Here is a 26,104-nt window from a genome sequence, read left to right on the forward strand (position 1 = left end):
GTAATTCTGTCAAACAGCAATGTGACGTATGCCTGTCTATTTCATTGCTGGCCACTCAGCCATGGTTCTTAGAAATTAACAAGATTGTTCTGGCCCTGGAGCTAAGACTACGCAATCGATGCATAAATTCGTTTGAAACCGCATCATTTTTAAATTGTTATGACGCAAGGAATAGATAGCTAAGCCCTACCGAAATTCCAAGGTCTTGTTAAAATTGTTCTACTAGCTCCAATATGTTTTCAAATTAATAATTTTCAGGTTAATGTCTTCTTCCTAATTCACAAATTCTCTCAAAAGTAGTTTCACTAAAATAGTTTCAAGTAAATACAATTTTTAAGCTGTTGACAAAAGATCCCGAGTATACATGCACGTTTCAGGAATCCTCCCTCTCCAATTTTGTCTGATTATATAAATGATTTATGATAAAGAGTTAGAACTTACTATCCTGTTATTAAACGGTGTTTACAACTAAGATGACGACCATTTGATTCTGAGTGGGGGGAGGGGGGTATTACCTATATGGACGTAGCATTTATTTCCATTCCTTCTTGGGTCTAAATTCTTATTTTAAGTTGAAAGTAGACACTAACAGATAATATTCGGTGTCTTTTTTGTCAGATTTTGTTGCTAGCTAAAGATTTATTTATTCAAATGTACCAAAACGGAAATAAAATACTAGCCCTTAAAAGAATAGCAAATCTAATTTGAAAGGCCCTTGTTTTACGTACATTTGCCCAGTCTCAGTTTCTAGAGCTATGGCGATAATGTTTTTATCGAGTTCTATGGATTCGAATTAGACTATTAAAACTAGACACGAGCTCGTTGCAAGCAACGATTAGGTTTTCCGTCGTAGCTGCGTCATACTTGTGACGTATTACAAAAAACTGATAGCTGACCTTTGTACAATATTAGATGTGTAAACACTGAGAAACAAAGTATTATATTTCGGTGACCGCGTAGATTTTACGGTGATAGAGAATTCGTCTGTATCTGCATCGGTCGTGTGCAGTTCGAACCGGGTGAGGGAATGTTGGCGTAAAGTGTATAAGGTAAAAGGTTGGGGCGCGCTGTGGGCCGTAAGCTAAAACGAAGGGTAGGTTTGCCGTATTCCCGAAGGTCCACCAGTATACAGTTCCAGAGAAATAAACAGGCAATTGTTGCAGGATTCCACATTATTGGACGAGACTCAATGATGGCAACATTATAACAATTTAACAGACAGACATGTTACAAACAAGTCGGATATGGCCAGAAGTGGCCTCCGGACTCAAGACTCTGGGAGAGTCGGACGTGGCCGGGGCTGGTCGCCGTATTCCAGACTGCACATTGACAATTGTACATAACTATTTATAAGAATCTTAACAATGAGTATAAATTGCAATTGACAGGTAATGATATAAGTAAGCTGAGTGAAAGGTTCACAGATATAAAATAATTAAATAAACTCAATGAGTCTTTGATGTCCAAGAAATGAAAATCTGATAATTGCACAATGTTGTTTTAAGAGATTAACAGTCCTTGAGACATGACACTCTGTCTCTTTGAAACCACATATAAAGTCTGAAAAGTGTCAATCACTAAATAAAAAAAGTAACTATGTAAGAAATAAACTGTGAGAAAAAATTACGAAACAGATGTCGAATTTTACAAGTAAAGTAAAAAAAAAACTATAATTGAACAGTGCATTTTGCACGATAATACTACATGTTTATAAGCAAATACAGGTCTTAACACGTTGTCTCTAGTTTGATTCGCCGCATTTTATTCACAGAGTGGGACTGTGGTTATGCCCGGTACGAAGGTAAAAAGACCATTGGCAAACGTTTTACACGCATTTTTATCGAACGCAAGCGCCAATGAATCTCTTAGTATATATGCGGAGATCCTGGAAATTTTACAAGGGGTTTTGAAGAATAATTTTGTATTTCGAGGAGGGGGGAACATGCGCGGATCAGAAAATTTTTCCGGGGTGGGGGTTGAAAAGTCAGACGGTTATTTGAGTTTGCCAAGGGATGTCCGAGGCATATTTGGTAAGTTTATAATGTACATGTAATTGAAAGAAATTTCGCTGGGGGGGGGGGGGGGTCTGGAGCCCTTCCCCTTCTAGATCCGCGCACGGAGAAGATCGATGCCGGTAATTTTACTGTAATTTTAACCATTTTTATTTAATTATTCATGTTCATAATTACATGTATCAGAAAACCAATACTACCTTTCAAAGCAGTTAAAACTTAAAACTTAAGATACAAACCATTTAGTCTCGGTGGATATTGCGTCCGCGTACGAAAATAATGGCAATTTTCAAGAAATTCGGATGGACGATCTGTGTCCTAGGTCGTCCATCCGATTCTTTTTCTGATTAAAAGCTACAGACCTGCAGTTAGAGATTGTCAAACTCTTATTGATTATGTCAATTTGTTTGTCTCAAAGAATCAATTTTTAAATCAATAAAGTTTTACCTTAAAAAAAAGAAAGAAATCGGGCACAATTTTCAATGTTAGCATTTTACAATTTTATGGTCTAATAAAATTTCAAGAAACAACTCTTCATTGCCTTATCCGAAATATTGCTTGAAATTTTTTTTACATCGCATTCTTTAAATTACAAAAGGATATTCAAAATGAACTTGGATTAACCGCTAACAAACAGGCATATAGGGAGACTAAGAACCAATTTCTTCTCTTTTTTTTTTTTACATCAAAAGAAATTCAAAAATAAATCAAAATATATTTTTCCTTTGTATGCGTTAATGAAAATGTAGATCAGCAAGGGGTTCTTTTTCGTGAAAGCACCTACTTAACAGATTGTTACACGGGTCTACAACGATGAAAAATATCGAAAAGGCAATATTGTGGGTGAAGGATGAATGTGTAGTTTGTTTTTTAAGTTTATTTTTGATACATGTAATTATATTTATCTGGATCGGTTATGTTTGTTAGTTTGTTTTGTTTATTAAAGAGGGGAATAAAGAAATGAGTAACCCTAATTTCCAAGCACGTAGCATCTGTTTTGAAAGTGGGGGGGGGGGGGGCAAACTCATACAACAAATCTTGACAAGCAAAAAAATAATTTTTTTTTTTGAATTTTCCAAAATTTTCAAAATTTCACTCATAATTTCATGATTTCCATACCATTTTTTTTTTACATGCTACCAAAATGGGGGGGGGGGGGGGGGGGTGGGGCGGCTCCCGATGATAATTCAATTTTTTTATGCACATTTTATAAAAATAGTTGCTTCGAGAAAAAAGTGGGGAGAGGACATCTTTATGTCATATAACATGTGAAACTGATTTCATTCCACCCACAAGCTTGAAATAATGAAATAATTTTAATGAAAACAATATAAATAGACGTCATAAATCCCATATCAAACGACATATTACCATTTGATTCTGCGCGTCTTTTTAATGAATTTATAAACAGCTAATGTTAGCTGCAAGTCTGTAGATCTTGTATGAAAAATTTCGGATGGTAGTCAATTTTTCCGGGATACAGACCGAGCGGCACATATATGCAGCTAAGGTAACGATTCCAATAAAATACTTTGTTGAGTAATGCAAGCTTTTAAGAAAGCAATACTTATATTTGTTTAAAATTTAACACCCAAATACTTCGTCTTACATTCGCTATTTGTAGAACAAGCAGAACCAGTATCAGTCTGACCGGCCTCACCATATACATTGTTGGAATTAAAATTGTCCTAGCATTGCATTGCTCTGCATGTACACAATTTCTTTTAAAAATTAAACACTTAAAGTGTTCATCTATATGGCTACACATAACGTACACACGTGATTCAAAATAACCCAGACGGAAAACGGTAAAGAATTCAGTCATTGAGTCTACGTTTTATAGAACTTGTAAGAAAACACATTGCGGGTCTGAATGTTTGTTGATATGTCAATCTATTAATATACAGTTTGTTAATTATTTTTGATTGCTAAGGCTACAGCGTATTTGATGAACATTGAACAACATTTTTTCCATGCCACTTTTTTCCATGGAAGATAGCGAATACAAGTATAAAGCATTTATAAAATTTATTTAATTACCTCTTTAGAATTGTGTATGGAATAAATAATTTATAAGTTGCTGCTGAAGGTTGTTTGGTATTTTCGTTTGTAGATGCTTTGCAAGTAAAAAACCTGAAACGCGGGGCAAGTCATTATTAATATCCCTAATAACCGTAACTTAAAACTAGCGGCTTTGGATTCAAATATTATCGTATACGAATATTGAGTTCACTTTTTAAAATCATCTCCACGATGATAATTATATTATATCCATCGCAAATCAGTATTTTTTTTTTTTTGCTTTAAAAGAATTGTTCTATCGGGAGCAATCCTGCGTTCGTTTTAATTGCCAGCGTACATTTGTCATGTCAGTTATACACATTGTGCTTTATATGACGGCCGTGTATACGTATTGTAGTAAAGTTGAGTTTAATTACCATTCATTGGAACCATTTTATTAACACATCTCCCAGTACTGACACAATTCAAAATGTCTCTGTTACAGTAACACAGTGGGGCGTTAATCGTGTACGTCCAGCTCTACAAGCACATGCACTGTCGTCTAGGCGACGGCCTGAATACAGCTAGCGACTCTCCTATCGATCGGTTACCTGAGTCTCGTAATGCATCTAAATATAGACAGGGGCACAGTTATGAAACAAACGACAAAAATAAGGTCAAAGAGGTTTATCTACATGAAATGAAAATGTACACATGTATAAAAACATTTGGGAATTTTATGTGGAATTATTTTTGCGCGCTAAATGTATCAGTTAGTGCATTACAAGAAGCCCTTTCATAACCTCATAAACGTGCGCACCCCCACAAAAAATGGACCGAACTGACAACAATTGTGTCTGCAAATATTGACTATAAATTACGAAAACATTACATTGAATACTATAGAAGGATTCAAAATTAATTTATTTACAACTTTGCTTCAATAATGCATTAGAAATATTTATTCCTTTTTAAGTTATTGACAAGAAACTTTGGACGCCTCTAACTCCCTAATTATAAGGGCCAGCCCCTTTTTCGGTATACCGAATGAAAGGTCTGGGTAAGACCAAGAACTTTTAAAATACATGTTATAACAAATTTTTATCAGGTAGAAAACTATTACGGAAAATACGCGAATTTTTTTGATTTTTTTTCTTACCTTTGTTTCAAAATCTATACCACCCCTTTTATTTGCATTTAAATAATAAATAAAATATATCTCGCACAAATTCAATGTATTAGCTTCCAAAACAGCCCATCTTTATGACTCTGCCAGTCATTGTTAAAGCTAAACCCCCTGGACAAAAGAAGTCGTTAAATTTTACTAAAAGGGGAATAACTCAAAACCGGATAGAGATTTTCCTCAACTAAAATATGCAACGACAACATCACGCGGCATGTTATCAGTCCTAAAAATTTCAAAACAATCGGTGAACAAACGAGCGAGATATTAAGGATCAAAGTTGGCGTCTAGAAGAAAAAAAAAATAAGAAGAAATTTGAAAATTCTTCAGAATAATAGTAAGGTTTTCCGCTGAGAGCGGAAAACCTTAATGAGCATTGCTTTTATAACACACATATGATCGAATGATATTTCCGTTCATTTAAAATTGGGCTAAAGAAATAATTTGCTTGTGTAGATAAGTGATAGTTGGCCCATACGTTGACAGTTACATGTATATTACAATATCTTGGTTTTATCAAACTAACAAATAAACACCTGTACGTGTTACTTTGATTAGCATCTAGAATTTATCAAAATTAATAACTTTAAATTGATTGTACAATCTCTCTCTCTCTCTCTCTCTCTCTATCTCTCTCTCTCTCTCTCTCTCTCTCTCTCTCTCTCTCTCTCTCTCTCTCTCTCTCTCTCTTCGGCACTTTCAAATGGAAACCATAATACGCATTTGATGTTTTGACAATGTGCCGTTATAAATACTTAAACTTGGACAATGGCTTTAATGACTGTCAAGTGGGAACTGAAAATTTCAGAATGTTGGCTAAGTGGGAATGAACCACCACAGCCAGCTAACTGTTGTTTTAAGAATCTAAGGATTAAAGATTTTGGAATATTGTTTACAAAATAATAGCGGTATGTGTAATCATGTGCATGTATTTCTAAAAGTATTGAACAGAATAAAAAAAACTATAATTATAAATTAACATAATGTCTATTTCCAAAGTGATATTGTTCATAAAATAGTGGGGGTGGGTTAATTAATTTCACTTAATAAATTACGGTATATCACATGTGCACAATAATCATAGTGCTTATAGTTGTTGTAAGACAATTGTTATTGCATTACATTTATGAGTCAACTTTATCAGATAGAACATACAACACTATATAAATAGTGCCTGTTTGGGAGGGTAACAGTTGAAAATGACACCCCTCAATAACCATTGTTGACAATGGGTTTTAGGCGTTTCAATTTCAACTGTTACTCTCCTAAACAGGCACTATTCATTTTATTCTACTGAATGTCTTGATTAAAAAATTATTTTTTTGATAGGAATTACTTCAATTTTACGGCGAACCCTACGTGCTTAATTTACGCGCATGTAACAATTCGTTAAGTTACCCCTTGCGAAGTAAGTTGCTGAGGGTAACAGAACGGATTATTAACTTCGTCTAAAGCAATCACATTCAGTATTTAAAAAAAAATGAAATTATAATAATTAAATAAAGATTGCCTCTACCAACCCCGCACGACGAGCTAAAATTCCTACTGTTATTGACATCTACATCTATAAAACATTCACATTTTGGGCAATTCAGCAACATATGAGAATCATTTGATGGCACAAGGTAAAAGCTTGACTATGTATGATCGTATAAATTAAGAAACGTCAACCAAATTATTGTTAATGTACATGTACATCAGTACGTGAGATAAACGAAAGAGGCTCAGGAGCCGAATCTTCTTGAAATGAAGTTTGGGTCTGACATCATCATCATGACTATTTCGTTTAAAGTTTCAATCGATCGATAAACGGGACGTGTAGTCCTGTCTGTTTTTACAGAGCTATGAATTACAATCAATTTCCGTAAGAAATATAGAGAATCATACGTGGTGGATGTAAAAATATATTGGAATATAGTTTTGTTTTAACACAGTGGCGTCAGAAGAAAATTGAAAGGGGGGGGGGGGGACTAATCATCAGAAATCTTGACAAGCCAAAAAAAAGGGCTGATTCCCTAAATCATAAAATTCCTAATCAGTGGTGGTGGTGGGGGGGGGGTGGCGTACTATACCTATTACTCCAAAAAAAAATCTTATACACCTACCAAGGCGGGGGAGGGGGGGGTTCAATATCACTCCTAGTATTTTCTTATTTTCATTTCAATTCGGAAATGTCGGGGCTGACCCAATCTTGATGCTATGTGCCTTGCGGTTAGGTTTAACTTTGCAAAAAAAAGCCCCCCCCCCCCCCCGGTTCCGTCGCCTATGTAACACATAATAGTAAATAAAAACATGTATGTGCATGGTGACTTAACTTGAAATACTTTTTTGAAGAAAAAACACACTTTTATTTCAAACCTGCTGGTGAATAAGAACATTGATAACACACACTATCATAAGGTAACTATTTGTATTTTTTTTTTTTAGCACAGTTTGGGTTCTAATAAACTTGGCATTTTAATGCTGTGGGTTTTTTTTCAAATGGCATTAATGCGTTGCATTTCAAGTTTTTTAATTTGGGGTTTTTCTTGGAATTTTAGCAACTTAATAATTATATACATTGTACATGTAGTTATATAATCAAAATGCGTTGATATTACTTTTATCAATACAATTCATTTTTTCATTCGGGTCTGCAAATTTAACCTCAAAGAATATTGGGTAATAAGATGGCACAACTGCCCATTTCGTTAAATCGTAAAATACAATTTTAAATTTAACATTTCTATAATAAAATATATGTTATATGTTATAATACAAGTTTACAAAAGGGTAATTTCTAACTATAACTATATTCAATTTGAAATATTTGTTTTGGTTAATAAGTTTTGGTGGTATTGAACCCACAACCTAAAAGATAAGTTCTATAAAGCTCTAACAACTGAGCCATTTCATTCAAAACAAAGTGCGTTGTTTAAATGCTGTATGAGACGTAAGCCACAAATTTACGGACTTGTATTAATTTTCTAAAATGTTCAATTGTATGGTTACAAAACGACATTTTAAAAGAATAGTGGGTCATCTCTCCACATTTTTTTGATTAAAATCGGTTGAAATTCCATTAAATCTCATTTAGACTGTGACAAAAATATGGAGCTTAGACCCACTTTATAAAAGAAAAGGCATTGAAGTTATAAAAATGACACTGTTTGGAGGTTTTGACACGCATACGCCAATTTAAAGCAACCTATTGCAAGTATTTCAAATATTTAAGGGTTACAAACCGATGTTACGTTAAATATACATTGTTTTTAATTTTTTTTAAAGTATCAGACTAAATGATATTTCAATTTTGCTGTATCTACAAGTAATTATTCCTCATATGGGCATTTTACACGCCTTATTCAGACATCTTCTTTAACTTATGATACACAACATGCGAGCACCTGCCGTTATAAAATTTTCTCCTAATAACCCCCCCCCCCCCCAGTATCTAACAAAGAACAAGTGTATGATTAGAATTGGGGTATTTATTAGGAGAAAACTTTTATGACGTCAGGTGGCTGTGTTAAACATATCTTTAGTGAATGTGTACTGTAAACACTTTTACCTTGTTCAGAGTGTGTAATAGAGACATTCTTTTCGAATAATTTGAGTGGCTCTGAAAAGAGCCGTTTCTTATTTATGGCAAATGTTGATAGGACGGTAGTTGTGAAATCATTGGACCATGACATGTCCTTCTTCCTCCTCTTCTTCTGAGTCACGCCTTACTTGTTGCATCTCCTGAGCTTTGATCATGGCGTATTCGTAGTAAACGTTGCGTAGACCCTCGATTGCCGCCAGGCGCAGACGTAGAGAGTACCGGAAAGAACGTCGACCGGAGGCATTTCTGCTGGCGGAGGAAAGTTTCTCGTTGAGCATCACAATCTGGAGGCAGGCTTTCTTAAAGTAAATCTCGGAGCGGTCCAATCTCTTGGTTAACTGCATCACGATGGCGGAAGACATTCTGCTATTGTTGTCAACTCTTTGGGGAATAATATGGATTTTTGTGTCGATACAGTTTTTATAAGGATTTTGTCGGGGTTCCTGTGATAAGGCTTCTCCCAACGAGCGGTTTGAAGTACCGCGACAAATGGCGCCGGTGTCGGCATTGCGCGCCTTATCAAAGGCGCTATTTTATCTGTGAAACGCTTTTAAAAAATTTTAAGCAATGTCACATTCTTTGGATACAGAACTTAATGTATATTCAAGATATGGCCGAGAAAGTTATTTCAAAGTGAAACCATATAAAATATTATTTTTAAGAACAAGAATTAAAACAAGGATGAAGATATGGTCTAAAAAATTGAAACCATCGAATTAATTGAAAATTTGCAATTTATTTCTGTAAAAATTGTCAAGTGTTATAAAAGAACCAATTTTCATAAATGGATTCTTTTTGTTTATAAGACTATAAATTATACTTTTCATATTACATGTGATTTACAAAAGTAGTTCCATTGATTTCTATACATGTAAGTTTTTAGTTTGGAAATTTATTTCATACGTATTTTTAAAACAACTTTTGTTTACAGTCATGCAACAAGAAAGTTAATTCTATTGTTTTAAGAACTTATTTTTCATTATATTTTTTATATTTCCATAGAAAATCGGTAACAAACCTAAAAAGTCCAAATAACTGTAATCGATTTTCATAAGAAATAGAGGAGAAAATTCTAGTGAATTTTATTATATATAAATTAAACCCAATTTTTTTTAAGCGAAACTGCTTAGGTTTATGTATTTTTTCATTTTCTATAATTATGTTAACTCAGTAAAATAAACACCGTATATTGAAGGGGAGTACTTTACTTTGATAAAATATCGATAGTTTTTTTGTTGTTATACTTAGTAATTCTAATACAAATGTAGTTACATTCAATTACGGTCTTCATATATTCCACGGGAGAAACTTTTTTTTGGGAGGGGGGGGGGCAGTTTTTTTTCCAATATCATCTTGTCTTCGGCACATCTTATTTCTAAGTCTTTCCCGTTCTGTAACGTTTACGCTAAACGCGTATAGCTTGCTTTATATTTCATATTTTGGAAAGAAAGATAAATCATGGGGACCTTAAAAAATCCTCCTGTAATCAATTATTTCAATGATGTACTAGTAAATGAACTGTATATCGTTAACAACCCCCCCCCCCCCCCCCGTTGTCAACAAAGGCGGTAAATCACATTCATTACTTTTTTTTAAAAAGGGTTTTCAACGGACTTGATTTCTTTTTTCAAAATGCTTTGCCACAGAGGTTCTGTTTTGTTTTCATCTAACCCAGTTACAACCGAGTTAATCACCTGGGCAGAACACCCCAACCCTCCTGTGTGTGACATTGATGTTCAGGACTTTTGTTTGTTTTTTAATCACCCCAAAATAAATATTTCCTTTGTACCTTACAAATTACCAAAAAAACAAACTACGTCTAAAATCACTTTAAATAGGCATGCGCGGATCTAGATGAGAATCAACCAACCCCCCCCCCCCCCCCCCTGAAAAATTCAACCTTATTAAATTCACAAAGTAAAATAAACGAAATAGACTAAACCAGGTCTAGGATCCTTCTCCAAACAAAGACCACCCCCTCCCCCACTTCCCCCGCCCTGGGAAATTGTAGTAGATACTTGAATACTTAAATAGTTTAAGCACTTTTTATTTAAATGAATATGTTCATACAATGTAATATTCTCCTGAGCGTAGCCTAGTAGTTCCATTCTAAAAATGTATGTATTATTTCAAAAAATCCTAGGGGTACTAAATGGTCGAATTTGGTTCGTTTTATGGCATGGATGGAAAAGAAAAGGTTTGGAAAAAAAATGCAGACAGGAAATTTTTTAGAAAAAGTATCTTTACAGGCGCAATAGAAAGGGTGTAAAGAGGCCAATGTTTACACAAATTCCAAAGTGAAAGTGAATTTTTCATGGTAGGGGTTATTTTAGTGGCCATATCTCAGTCCCCTCTCGATTGATTTTCCTGTAGTTTGGATATGTTGTTGGACTAGTGTCATTTTATAGGTATGCTGTATTTGAACTCATTTGAGCCGGTGGAATTTTTTATATGATTTATTTTTGTATAAAGGAATAAGAGGGAAAAATAATTGTGGTCTGTGTCCTCTTAGTATGCAAAGCTAAGATGATATGCATTTGTTTCTACTTCCTTGAAGGGGTTGTAATGGTCGAATGTGAAGATACACACAGCACTCTTGAGTCCCGTTCTTGTTGGAAGCCTCTGCCTTTCCATGCAGGTCAGCGATCCAGTGCAGCCTCTGCTCCTGATGACTCCAAAAGACATTTCAGCTGTTTTGCGAAATTCAAGTAGTCTGTGGGAATCTTTCTGTCAGTTTGCTCTACAGTATGTAAGAAGGGTTCACTTAGTATAGGTTGTTTAAATGATGAAGTTGCCTCCCTTTGACTAGATGAACATTTAGTAGAATTTTTAATAATGTCGGATGTAATTTTTAAATCTTACATACATACTGACTTTAAGCTATTCCAATTATGTTGATACAAGTTATGTAGGTGCATGGATTTTAATAAATGTTTCATAAGCCCAGATTACACGTAGTGAATTAAATGTAGTTATTGATAAATAGTCTCAATTTTGCAAAAGTTGGGCATAAATTAATTTTTTTATTAATGTCAGTTTACAAAATGTTTTGTTTCACTTTTAGGTGCCCCCTACCAAGAAGATAATGGTGCCCCCAGTCGCTAGACTGTTTCTTCCTCTCTGATGCTGACGGTGGGTTGTTGACCAGTTCCGTCATTTCAGGAAACAAGATTTTGTATGCACAAGGTATAATTCACAAAGCTTGCTTTAATGCAGCCTTATTGTGCGGCAGAGTATTTGGTTTAAAGCCATAGGAATGCCCTTTCTCAAATATTTGCATGATTCAAATAGAGTGTAAAAATTATCTCCCAATTATATCAACTGCAGGGGTTAAAAGAAATGGAATAAATTATTTGTTTATTATAATCATCATCTTTCCATATTCAAATTAATTCATTAGAATATATTCTTGCTAAATAAATGTACTCAATTGAGAATTATTTAATTTTGCATCTTAAATTGACATTTCATGATCAGTCATTTCAGCACCTTTACTTGAAATCAGGGTAGAATCCAGGTTTTTTTTTTTGAAAGCTGAAGTGTCTTAAAAAACAAACAGTTTTTAGCTCACCGAGCTGAAAGCTCAAGTGAGCTATTCTGATCACATTTTGTCTGTCGTCCGTCTGTCTGTCCGTCTGTCTGTCTGTCCGTCTGTCTGTAAACTTTTCACATTTTCAACATCTTCTCAAGAACCACTGGGCCAATTTTTAACCAAACTTGGCGCAAAGCATCCTTAGCCTAAGGGGATTCAAAGTTGTGAAAATTAAGGACCACGCTTTTTTGCAAAAGGAGATAATTAGGAATTTATGGAAATTTTTGCGAAATTTTCAAAAATCTTCTTCTCATGAACCATAAGACCAGGAAAGCTGAAACTTATTTGAAAGCATCCTCAGGTAGTGTAGATTCAAATTTGTGAAAATCATGACCCCTGGGTGTAGGGTGGGGCCACAATGGGGGGGGGGGGTCGAAGTTTAACATAGGAATATATATAGAGTAAATCTTTAAAAATCTTCTTCTCTGAAACTAATCAGCCAGGAAAGCTAACAATTGTGTGGAAGCATCCTCGGGTAATGTAGATTCAAAGTTGTGAAAATCATGACCCCTGGGGGTAGGGTGGGACCACAATGGGGGGTTGAAGTTTAACATAGGAATATATAGAGTAAATCTTTAAAAATCTTCTACTCAGAAACTAATCAGCCAGGAAAGCTGAAACTTATGTTGAAGCATTCTCAGGTAGTGTAGATTCAAAGTTGTGAAAATCAAGACCCCTGGGGGTAGGGTGGGGCCACAATGGGGGTTCGAAGTTTTACATAGGAATATATAGAGTAAATCTTTAAAAATCTTCTTCTCAGAAACTAATCAGCCAGGAAAGCTGAAACTTGTGTGAAAGCATCCTCTGGTAATGTAGATTCAAAGATGTGAAAATCATGATCCCCGGGGATAGGGTGGGGCCACAATGGGGGGTCGAACTTTTACAAAGGAATATACATAGTAAATCTTTAAAAATCTTCTTCTCATGAACCATAAGATCAGGAAAGCTGAAACTTGTGTGGAAGCATCCTCAGGTAGTGTAGATACAATGTTGTGAAAATCATGACCCCCGGGGTAGGATGGGGCCACAATGGGGGGGGGGGGTCAAACTTTTACATAGGTCTGGAATATATAGAGTAAATCTTTAAAAATCTTCTTCTCAGAAACTAATCAGCCAGGAAAGCTAACACTTGTGTGGAAGCATCTTCAGGTAGTGTAGATACAAATTTGTGAAAATCATGACCCCCGCGGGTAGGGTTGGGCCACAATTGGGGGTTGAAATTAAACATAGGAATATATAGAGTAAATCTTTAAAAATCTTCATCTCAGAAACTAATCAGCCAGATGATTCTTTATAATTGTTAAGACTTTGGCCCCAGGACAATTCTTTGGCTTTACAAGAAGGTTCAGAGTTTGATGTAGGTTTATATCCCATATATAAACTATTGTTAAGGATCTTTTTGAGAACTGCAATACTCAACATATGATATGACTATAAAATCATCCTGTTAGAAAAGGGACTATTAATTATAAACACAAGAATATCCAGGGGAAAAATGGATTTTATTTATACAGGATCTACATGTATTATAGTACAATGTCCAGATATTATGTATTAATTATGACTCCATTAAGCTGATTTTTATTATACATATTGTTCCTTAGGTGAGCGATGTGGCCCATGGGCCTCTTGTTTCATATTTCACACATATTTAACTTGTTACAGTCATCAAATAGCAGTCAAATCATCTCAGATATTGCTGTCAGCCCACACTCATAACTGCACTCGCTGAGAGAGAGAGCCTCATACCTCACTGCTCCACAATTAGGCGTTATTATTGCCACTTCAAAAGATAAATTGGTACCAGTACTTAAATGTACAAACTTTTAAAGTTTTATTTAAAAACAAATTATCATCAATCATTCATAAGCAGTATCATGTATATCCATGTCAATATACTGATTGTCTAAATACATTTTTAAAATCTTCTAATCAGTTAAGAAAAATCTCCCGGATAAAAACACCAATGGACAGAATATTCCACACAAGGATTTTATTAAGTTAGAACAGAAGATACAAGATTAGCAGGACATCAAACATCTACTCTAATTCTAAAGAGTTAAAGGTAAGTCACAACAATTGTCTCATTGGATATGAATTCTGATTGGGTTGATATACAGGTATCACTCCTCTATATAAGTAATGGGCCTCAGTCCCTTTGTGGCCTCGCTCCATTGCTGGTAAAGAATTGAGTGCTATCTGTCTGTTAACCCATTATGTGTAATTAAAACATGTCACACAGAGTTTGCTGATAACCACATGTAACAAATACAGTCCATTCATTCTAATGTAACAAACACAGATTATAGACACAGTCAAAACAGTCACTATATATACATCTATAAATAGAAAAAGGAGTTTGTCTATATGTAATATACATGTACATAGAATCACTTGATATATACATGTGATACATAAACACAGTTTGTTTACATACAGTATATAAACAATGTCAGTTGTTTTGAGATGTAATATCGATATTAAAGAACAATTTGTTTACATACAAACATATGATATATAAACAAATAAAGATTGAAGAAATGGAATGATTGACTCATGACAACCTAACACAGATACAGTTGAACAGTCTGTTTACATCTTGTAGACACGGTCAGTGTATGTGTGATACATTAAATTATCCACACACAGCGTGTTTACATCTGATACACACCGTATGATGACATACAGTAATGTGTATAGTTTGTTTACATTATATCTACACACAGTATGTAATATATACTTATACGCTTTGTTTACATATAATTGGTAGAGTTAATTGATTTACATGTAATATTGGATTTTCTTCACTTTACCTGTGTCATACTCAGCCACAAAGAGGTTGTCTCTGGTGTCCACACACAAACCCCATGGAGCCTGTAAATCACAGTTGTCAATGTAGCGGAGGAACTGTCCGTCCTGATCCAGGATGTGGATACGGTGGTTGTACTGGTCTGCTGTCAGGATCCGACCCTGGCTGTCTGTTGTGATGCCGTATGGATAGAATGATTTCTCGGTAGTAGAGGGAGGACCAGTGTAGGTAAACCGGAGTTTCCCGGCCTGATTGACCACCACTACTGCACGGGCGTCACGGTCTGACATACAGATATCTAGGTTCCTGTTCTCACTGATGTATTTAGTGTTAAATAATCCACCAGTTGAATAGAGAAGTTGTCCTTTGTCATCGTATTGAATACTTTGTTTTTCTGTGGAGCCAGAGTAACGCACAATTTTTGTTTGTTTATGATCATCGTCATCACTGTCACTCTCATCACTATCATCTTTATCATCACTGACCATGACAACCAGGAGGTCACCAGAGGAGGTACTACAGACACCGTAAGGTATCCACCCCTGTAGTCCGATCACTGTCTGTATCTGTGTATTCTTCACTATGCTCACAGTTAATTCATCGTAATCAGTATAAACTAGATCCCCACTCCTTGTCACTGCTATGTCGTATGGATACTTCCCTGACTTGGTTTGGTTGGACTTCACTAGTTCCCCTTGGGGGTTGTAGAGGTTCATCATGCTGTCCTTACCACATGTCCATATCTCTGTATCATTCACACACATCACACCATATATTCCATACCTATACTCTGTGTCTATAGCTGTGATGACCCGGGGTACATCCATCAGTGACCGGTCTGGGGGAGAGGACTCGGCTCCCTGGGGCGGCATGCTGTAGTCTTGTTCCTGTGTTGTAAAAGATAATGCTGACAGAGAACCAAACTGTTCATTCAGCTGATCTGTGTGGATTTCCTGAGGCCTAAACTTTGGTAAGGACACTTTGAGTTTAGGAGGCAATCTTCTGAATTCAGCGTTCCTGGATTTGTACTCAGAGACAAGGCTGACATTTTTGGAGTTCAGTAACTTCTTCAGTTCAGCAATGGTCTGTGTGATTTCAGAAATGGCACGTGTGATTTCATCTTCCTGTTTATTTAGGATGGGCAGGTGTTTGGATTCCATTTCCTCCACGTTAGATTTCAGGTTTGTGATAGTGGTGTCTATTTCTCTGTGCCAGACTTCTCCTTGTTTGTCGATTGCTGTTGACAATTTCTGGGAGTTTTGACTCAGATCAGCTTTCTGCGCTTGGATGTTGGATGCAATCTCTTTGTATTTAAGATAAATGGATTTTTCTAATTCTTGCAAATCTTTTTGTAAAATTTCTGTTTTGTTTTCAAACCTTTGGAACATGTCGACTTGTTTATGTCCTAAATGTTTTCCAGATGATATACACTCTGCACAAATAGGAATGTCACATTGTTCACAGTGGAGTTCACATTGTTTGGTGGGGTGTTTCCTACATTTAGGATTGTTCAAAGTGGTTAGATCTTGTTTAAGTGACACCACTTCATGAACTTTAGAGGAATCAGAGAAATGTTCCTCCACACAGTCTTTACACAGATGTGTATGACAAACTTCACAGTACATTGGGGCCACAGATTCCTGACACAGGGTGCAGCGTACAACATCATGGGCGCTGTTCCACGGATCCATGTTTAGAGAACCTTTGTAACTATAGGGGAACTAAGCCTGGAAAGTAAATGCAGTATGTATATATATATATATGATGCATACATGTATTATCTTGGTTTGATTAATATGTAAAATTACATGTAAGATTCAGATATATTTCATTTTATACATGAAATCTACATTTGTGTAGAGTCGAACATGTACAAGTATTTATTATTTTTTATGGCTGATTACAAAAAAGAATGAATTCAAACATAAAAAAATATTTGTCCAAACGATTTTCGACTATTAAGAAAACACATTAAGTGAAATATAAAACTTACCTAACGTTACCCCATTGGTAAATTTCAGGTCTTCACGATCCAACATGGCGGGCGTCAGGTGTTTATTCTTTCTGGTCGGTTGCTACCTGTGCAAGATCACGTGAATGAATTTAATGCCAGGTAGTAATTTGTGCTTGTGTATGTGTTGGTTCAAAATCCAGGTCACCCATTGTTGGGAGGTTTAAATAGTTCTGACAATTTTATCATTATAAGGTACAGGGGTTTTATTTTTATTATGAGAAAAATATATAACGTCTGGTGCCTGTGTGCTGAACATATTCAAATCAGCTTTAAAATGTAGGCTATTTTTAGTTTTAAAGAAATAGCATTTTGTTTTTTATGACTAGAATTCCCCTATTTCTCTATAACAGCTGGTGTGGTGTAATGGTGCACACATTCCTTTGGGAATGAAGAGTGGGTTCAAATCCCATCATCAGCATACAAATGTAGAGACTGATACAAATGCATGTTAAATGTGTAATGGTTGAATAATTAATGTAGAAAAAAATACAGTTATTAAAGGTTGCATGGTCATGAATTTTTTCATCTACATGTAGCAGTACGATCATGCGTCCCAATTATCACTGTACAATTATTGGGGGGGGGGGGCTAGACTTATCAGAAATCTAGAAAACAGAAGTTATGTCTAACTTGCAACAAAAATGGAAAAAATTGATCAACATTATGCAAATTTGCATTACCCATATTAAAAAAAGCATTTATAAAATCATGATAATTTGATTACAGAAAACAGATTTTTTAAATTAAATACAGTTGCAATTTTGTCTAATTATCTGTTCCAGTAATACTAAAATTAATTTTCAATAATGCCAGAATTGATGATTTTACTTTAGGTATGGTAGAGCGCAGAAATTTAGATTCTGAAACACAGTAATTATAAAGAAATTAAAACAACGGTAAGACTTCAGCAAGACTTTCATTAGAAATTGTTATGTCAGCGATATGTCATGTGGGCCTCTGGTTTCCGGAACTTTTGAATCCACTCGGTAGGATTTTATTCTACAAAATCCAAAGATGGCGACTTACATTGAAAACATGCGAAAACATTTTCAGCAAAACAAGAGAATACGAGAGCACACGGCGCACGACTCCAAAGTTCACTCCGTGGCGTGGAGCTGTGACGGACGGCGCCTGGCCTCGGGGTCCTTTGACAAAACTGTCAGCGTTTTCCAGCTAGACAATGACAGAGACCGAATGGTAGGCTGCACGGGCCCTGGAAGTTATTGTAAATATATTGCATGTGCATGTATAAAAAAGTAAGGGTAGGACACTCTTTTTGGGGCGAAATCGGGTTTGACGAAGTCTGGGCGTTCCTCTGTTGTGTAGCCGAGAAACTACAAAACATATAGTTCAAATATCTGGTGTCTTACCTGACAATATGTGGCAGACAACAGACAATGGTAAAAATATATAAGGAAAAACAGGGTAACAGGTGTGGTGCGGTATACGGCAGGATCAGAACTGGAGCTCCAGTAGGTTGGACTAGGTAAGGTTGGGGTGGACCAGGGTCAGAGGTCATGCATAACAATACACATACAATAATACCATGCGTTTACACTACACTCCTCCCCGTTTTATAATAAAAAGATGAATGTATATATACTACAACAGGTAATCTCTTTTTTAAAAAGGTTGACAATAAAAGATACTGAAAAATATGCTAACATTTCTCTAAACGAGTTTTGGAGGAGGTATTAAAGAAAACTACCATATGAAAATACAACGAGATTAAGTACAAATCCTACTTGAATTAGGCAGAACAATATCCAGCCCTAAATTTAGCAGGAACATTACTGTTATCAACAATGTGATGGCACTGTGGACATCAGCGTCCTAAGGCACCTATTTAATATCAAAGATATGAATTTTGAGTACTGGAGTTGGCTCATCGCATGCAGTCTCGTCAATTAAGTAAACGGGACGTATATTTCTAAATATCTTGAGGATGTGCTGGTGCTGAAGGTGATCCTCCCCTCCTTACACAGTTAGGGTACAGACAATGCTGAGCAAGGTAAGGCCTCTATGTAATGGAGTTATCAGAGTCCACTAACAAACACTTGTACAGTATGTACAATTATATACCAACAAATTATTGTTCAAATGCAGCTTTATTCTGGTGAAGTGAAAGTAGGTATATACCAAGATAAACAAGAACTAATGTGGGACTATGTGGAAAAAGGCTCTGATCCATATGGTAAATCTACAGCTGAGTTTAAGATGCAACATTCTTAGTCCGCCGTCTCATGATCCCAGAACATTCTGCACCGTCATGAACTTCGGAAAAGTCCTGTTGATCTAGCTGACTATTCTGTAACTTGGAAATGGTCTTCTGTTGCATTATGTCAGAATCCGGAATTATTTGTATGTATGTCTATACAAGCCTTTGAGGATGTTGAAAGCAGTAGCTGATGTTTCCTATATATACTGGTAGATTAACTAACTTAAAAGTAACAGAGAGCTATCAATAAATACCAATTATTCAAAGCACAAAATGGATTAAATCTAATTATGACAATCACCCTTTCTTGACTAACAAATTATTTCTTGTATAATAAATAACAAAACAAACTAGTTTTACATGAAAAGGAATTCTTCTTTCAACTACACACTATATCAAAATATGAACAACCAAAAATATGAAAACATGGACGGGGAATATGTTAACTATAAAATGCTGCATGACACATATTGACTAAGTATACTGTTATTGGTAATAATAAACTATAAATTTGACGTGACCCTGGTTTTGGAACTCAACTTCTTCATCGACTGAAATACAAGGTACATGAATAACATACAGGTACTATGATAATCTAAGTATATTGAACTTCAGTAGTGCAAATGACAAGCATATAACATTCTACTGACTTGTTCAGAACATAATGCATATATCTTACATATTGAAACAAATGCACATTGTACCGATATTTGTTTATACTAAACTATGAAAACTACTAGCAAATATTACATAACTAATACATGTAATTACAAGTTTCTAATAGGAAAATTGGCTTGGAAACAATGTTTACTAAAACATAATGATTGTCAGATCTACATATTTAAGTTACTCTTACAACTGTATAGGATTTAATTGTTGTTCATACTGGTTTGTCAATAACATAAATTTATCAGCAGCTGCAAATGTCTTGATACATGTAACATTCTGCTTAATGAATCATGATAAGTTATTAACAAATTTACAGTTATTTCTCACTAGCAGTCATATTTCAGATGATTCTGCTCCAGATCAATTGCTTCCATTCCCTTTGTGATGGTCTGCATGTCTATGACCAAAGAGTCGACATGATTCTTCAGGGTGGACAGTCGTTGATAGACCTCAACATAGTGTCTCTTGACTGTCCGCAGCAAAGCGTCTTCTTCAGGTGTATCAAACACCTCTGGCTGCTCTCTTCCATCAGTCAGTGCCTCAGCAAGATCTGACATTTCATGTTCATTGCAAACATCTTGCCTATCATCTTCACCACAATCACTGTGTATGTTACCACTTTTTGTATTAGCGTGATCTGGGGATGATTGCAGGTTTGACAAGTGTTGCTTTGGAAGCATTGTTGCAGGTTGCTGCTCGATAGTGGTCAGTGTCATCTGCTGCTCTTGTGGACATTCTACAAACTGTTGGTGTGGTGAGCGCGACATGATTGGCTGGTGTTGAGGTTGTGCCATGTATTGTTCAGGAGGCAACTGAAGTGCTAGGAGTGGCGCAAGTACACCTTGCAAATGTGGTTGTTGGCACTGCTGCAATAACATGAGTGTTTGCTTAGATCCATGGGGTTGTGTGTTCCGTGCATGGTCAGAACAAACACTTGCTTTAGCTGTTAAAATGATATTGCCAGACACTGAAGAAGAACCCTGGTCAGATACCTCAACAGTTAGCGGTTTTAAAGCGCCCACTGTCTGGACCGACTCAGAATTGTAGCAAAACATCTGCATCTTGGAACTCTTCTCCACATTTCCAGGAATAGATTCAGTACTGGCTGAAGCCATTAGTGGTTCATAACCACCTTGCAACTTTGCCGGATTGACTTGGTACTGAATGCTACCCGTAACTGTCAAACCTGCTCCAGGGGGAGGCATGTTACTGCCATGTAACAGAGTCGGACTGACTTGATCTGTTAGGCCTGGGATCAGATCCTGCATCAGAGCTGGTGCCACACCTGTATTTTGGCATGGTACATCTTGCATTTGAGTTTGTTGATGTACTTGACCAACATGGTATACACTTGGCCTGCTTTGCTGCATTGTGTAATGCTGTGGTGGAGAGATAATCTGATCAAGTTGTGTCTGAGAATTATGTTGTTGTGGCTGTTTCATGTTGATTTGGGTCTGCAGTGTTGGAGTGGTCTTATGATTGAGTAGTGGCTGTAAGTTGTGTTGTTGTTGCTGCTGAATGCTGACTGGTGTTGGTAATGCTTGAGTGTAAACCTGTTGTGTCAGCTGATTTTGTGTTGTCAATGTCGGAGCATATCTCTGTTGTGAAACCTGTTGAGACTGTAGTTGTTGGAATCCTGGTGGTGGTTGAATATGATTTTGTGTCAGTACCTGTTGTTTAGTGCTGTTTAGCATAGCCTGATTTGGTGTACATGGCACATACTGGTTAGAAGTATTTGAGTTCTGTGTTGATTGAACTGGTTGGTACAATGTTTGTGACATAACCTTGAGATCAACACCTTGACCAGTACATGGAATGTAACCCGCTTGTGGTGTAGTGACTGTTACCAGGTTTGAGTTTGTACCTTGACCACTGAATGGTACGGAACCGCCATGTGGCACAGGTGCAATGTTTGTAAGTGGTACCATGTTGACATTTGTACCATGATCACTAATTGGTACATAACCACCCTGTGGTATGGATGCATTGTTTGTAGGTGGTACATTATTGATGTTTGTACCCTGACCACTAATCGGTAAGTAACCGCCCTGTGGTATAGGAGTACTGTTGGTATATGCAGTTGGAACCATGTTGAGATTTGTACTATGACTACTCATCGGTATATAGATGCCCTGTGTTATTGGTACGCCGTTGGTAAATGGTACATTATTGACACTTGTATCTTGACCACTTATTGGTACGTAACCATCCTGTGGTATGGATGCATTGTTTATAGGTGGTACATTATTGACATTGGTTTCAAGACCATTAAATGGTACATAACTACCCTGTTGTATGCGTACATTGGTAGTAGATGGTACTATATTGACATTGGTTTCCAGACCATTAAATGGTACATAACTACCCTGTTGTATAGGTATATTGGTGGTAGATGGTACTATGTTGACAATAGTACCCTGACCATTGAATGGTATATTGCCGCTTTGTGGTATGGGTACACTGGTGGTCGGTAGTACTGATGCCTGAGAAACCGATGACTGGAAACTGCTTGCTGCATGGGAAGGAAATCCACTTAGACTTGATGTTGTTTGGTATGGCATCATTAACCCCTGAACACTTGACGGTATGGAACCAGTCGAACCACCCTGTGCCTGGGAAAATGTACCAGTGTAACTTGTTCCAGTGGCCCTTGAAACGGTATATCCAGTTGGCATCATTCCATTGACATTTGACGGTAAATAACCTCCCTGTGTCATGGAAGAACTTCCAACTAACATATTTGTATTATTTTCTGGTCCCATTGAAACACCTGACATTACCCCCCATGGATTTAGAATAGCACTTTGTGGAGGGTATTGAGCTGAATATGGTGTTCCATATGGTGCAGGGATTCCACTGTAATGTTGGTTGAATCCTGGAGGGGCATTATGACCATGTAGCACTGTACCTGTCTGCAGGGAAAGTTGGCCTGTAGACACTGGACCTACTAATGGTTGCTGAAATGCACTCTGTGCACTCACCCCCTCACTAATATATTCAACGTTGATTGGATTAGAATACATCTTGTTGATCATATTGATGGTAAGTCAATGATTTGTCCATTATTGACTGCATGGTTGACTGCATGCTGGTGATCACATTAAGTAATCAGTTCTAACTTTAGTATTTTCAAAGCCTGAACTAATTTTGACAAATAAATGAAATATCTCTAACTCAAAAATTTGTTTTAAAACAGAGACTGAACAATAATAACCTAGTTCAGTGAAAAAACAATTTGAAAAATTTAGAAAAAAAAAAAAAAAATTCTCTTTTTTTTCTTAAACAATTTTCCCCCTAAAGTGTAATTTTAAAAAATCTGAAAAATTATCAAATATAACAGCCCAAACTACTTGAACTTATGATATGTTCAACTAATTTAATACAATTTAATTGTCAACAGATATGAAAAGACCTTATGATATTGTGAACTTATCAAATAATGCTGCCCACAACTGATATACTGCAACAGCAGCAAAAAAAGTTCAAGAAAATATTTCAAAATATTACTTCTCCTAATGAATAAAGTAAATGTTTATGTAAACAATATAACAACATTACTTAAAACTAATAACTAAAGCTTGAAAATATATTTTATAAACTACTAACTAGTCTCGTTTTCAGAAAAGTGAAATCGAAAGTGAAAGTTACTTTCACTTTAAAACGTCACAGTCGATTTGGCGCTAAAAATGGCGACAGACAAGACGACCGAAACAGTAAACAAAATGTCAAAAATATGAAAAACATTCTCTAGGTAATAATAACTACAAATATGACTTTCAAAGTTAGATAAACGCTTTAGTGTGACAATAAACTACATAAATACGAAAAATAATTGAAAAACTACGAAAATTTTATACTCTTGAACACGTGTTTACAATTCACGCTTATCATGCATGAGAAACGGTCACCCACGTGTTTACAGAAACACGAGTGACAAAAATACAAGACGAAATACTAAATTTCGTTCTTAGTACGCTTATGAAAACGCAAACAAACGACAATACACAATAGAAAAAATAATGACAATATTGAGTTCCGATATGAAAATATCACGACGCCGCACGTGCTAACTGTCAGCACGCCGTGACAAAAAAACACTATGAAAACATGAAATTACCGGTCAAATTTCAGGAATAACGCACCTGACGCTTATAATAAACGTCCAATGCAAAATAAAAAACAATATATGGCTCAAAAACGAATTTGACCGAGAAAATCCAATCGGCGATATGTGTATCGCCGTGTGGACAAAAATATCCAAAAATACACAAAAATACGATAAAAGTTTACCGGCGACGCCAATGTTGTGTAGCCGAGAAACTACAAAACATATCCTACCGGCGACGCCAATGTTGTGTAGCCGAGAAACTACAAAACATATAGTTCAAATATCTGGTGTCTTACCTGACAATATGTGGCAGACAACAGACAATGGTAAAAATATATAAGGAAAAACAGGGTAACAGGTGTGGTGCGGTATACGGCAGGATCAGAACTGGAGCTCCAGTAGGTTGGACTAGGTAAGGTTGGGGTGGACCAGGGTCAGAGGTCATGCATAACAATACACATACAATAATACCATGCGTTTACACTACACCTCAAACGAAATTTCGCGATAAATCGTTCAAGTATACTTTACTTACGACATATGTATACATTCGTTCCGCTCCAATACTGTTACGTCGAAGAAAAAGGTGTTTTTATACATCCAAGTGCCTAAGAATTTCGCTAGACTGGTTTACATCCCGCTGATACTAAAACAAGTCCCACGGGGAAAACAAGTCCCACGTAAGTCCCACGTAAGTCCCACGGCAAATGCGGCTATATATCGATATAATTATGATTGATTATGATTAAATGTGATAAATTAGTATTAATTCACACAACAAAATATTTTTATTAGCTTTCATTACGGATTTATCGACGAAAAATCAAAGATGTTGGTAAAGGTAGATAACTCGTACGTAGAATTCATACGGTAGCAGAAGAAATCTATATGCCTGTCGTTTAATTGATGGATAATTTTAATTTTCTCCAACAAAATAAAATCTAATAGCAGTAAAAAGTTGACTTTATATTCATTAATTAACACAAACTAAGTAAAAATCAGGTAAGTAGACAACTCCTACGCAGAATGCATTCGCCCGCCGAGAAAAAAGCACTCCTGCCTCTTACCTGATGGGTTATTTTAATGTTTTATATTTTCTAACTTAACATGATCATATTAATAAAAAAAAATTATAATGCCTGTCACTGAGGCTTTTATGATAAATTATAATACAGTGAAAGATTTAAGAACTAGTCTATACGAAACACACAAGCCTGAAGGAATGTACATGTGTACCCTTGAATTACCCTTGTCGAATACCTACCTATATCAATGGATATGATTTTTTCATTACTTTAGTTTTTTTTTTTTAATCAACTATACGAGGGTTGTTAGACAACTCCGCGGACAGTGATTTACGGCAAAATTACTGTGAACTTTGTAGGATGGCGTATGTTTTATTAAATGACTACCATTTGGAAATAAGTATGCAAAAAATCATATGAATTTAATTTTTTTTTCTCCAAAAGATACAGCGATTTTTACTTTGCGTGAATTAGATTTACGGAGCAATATTTCATATTTCCACGAAGTCAGGTGACGTCAAACAACTGAAAGTCAAACATGTTACTCTTTTTCAAAGTAAACACCTTTCAGTTCCACACACTTTTTAAGACATTTAACCGATTTATAAAATGCACGTTCATACCATTATTTGTCAAGCTTTTGTATAATGCCTTTTCTCGTTCATAACTGTTATTTTTCTTAGTCACCTAAAACATTTGAGAGAGAGAGAGAGAGAGAGAGAGAGAGAGAGAGAGAGAGAGAGAGAGAGAGAGAGAGAGAGAGAGAGAGAGATGGGGTGGTGGTTGTGTACACGGTGTGCTTCACGGTCGTCTCCCAATATACAGGTAGGTAAAGGCCTATTGTTTCTTAAGTGACAAAAAACCGTTCAATTCACACAGAATATACAAGA

The 26,104-nt window shown here is 36.0% G+C and overlaps 3 protein-coding genes across 5 annotated transcripts in view; 1 reads left to right on the forward strand and 2 right to left on the reverse strand.

Moving 5' to 3' along the window:
* LOC128162609 (zinc finger protein 300-like) overlaps positions 1-26,104 on the forward strand; it is a 292,098-nt gene that overhangs the window by 258,840 nt on the left and 7,154 nt on the right. Inside the window, exon 1 of one of the 3 annotated variants that reach the window (XM_052825844.1) lies at positions 18,258-18,391. The exons of the other annotated variants lie outside the window; for them this stretch is intronic. The gene's annotated coding sequence lies outside the window, so the exon portion shown is untranslated. Of the gene's footprint in view, positions 1-18,257; positions 18,392-26,104 lie in introns of those variants that run through there. 3 annotated transcript variants of the gene reach the window in all.
* LOC128162570 (E3 ubiquitin-protein ligase TRIM71-like) lies at positions 14,247-17,284 on the reverse strand. Its single transcript, XM_052825818.1, has 2 exons — positions 17,174-17,284; positions 14,247-16,907 (listed from the first exon to the last, which is right to left on the reverse strand). Exon 2 carries the CDS (start codon positions 16,869-16,871, stop codon positions 15,153-15,155), a length of 1,719 nt encoding a protein of 572 aa, XP_052681778.1. The 5' UTR covers positions 16,872-16,907; positions 17,174-17,284; the 3' UTR covers positions 14,247-15,152.
* LOC128162567 (uncharacterized) lies at positions 19,601-23,624 on the reverse strand. Its single transcript, XM_052825816.1, has one exon. It carries the CDS (start codon positions 23,114-23,116, stop codon positions 20,408-20,410), a length of 2,709 nt encoding a protein of 902 aa, XP_052681776.1. The 5' UTR covers positions 23,117-23,624; the 3' UTR covers positions 19,601-20,407.

The sequence above is a fragment of the Crassostrea angulata genome, chromosome 9 (genome assembly GCF_025612915.1).
Source record: "Crassostrea angulata isolate pt1a10 chromosome 9, ASM2561291v2, whole genome shotgun sequence".
NCBI lineage: Eukaryota > Metazoa > Mollusca > Bivalvia > Ostreida > Ostreidae > Magallana > Magallana angulata.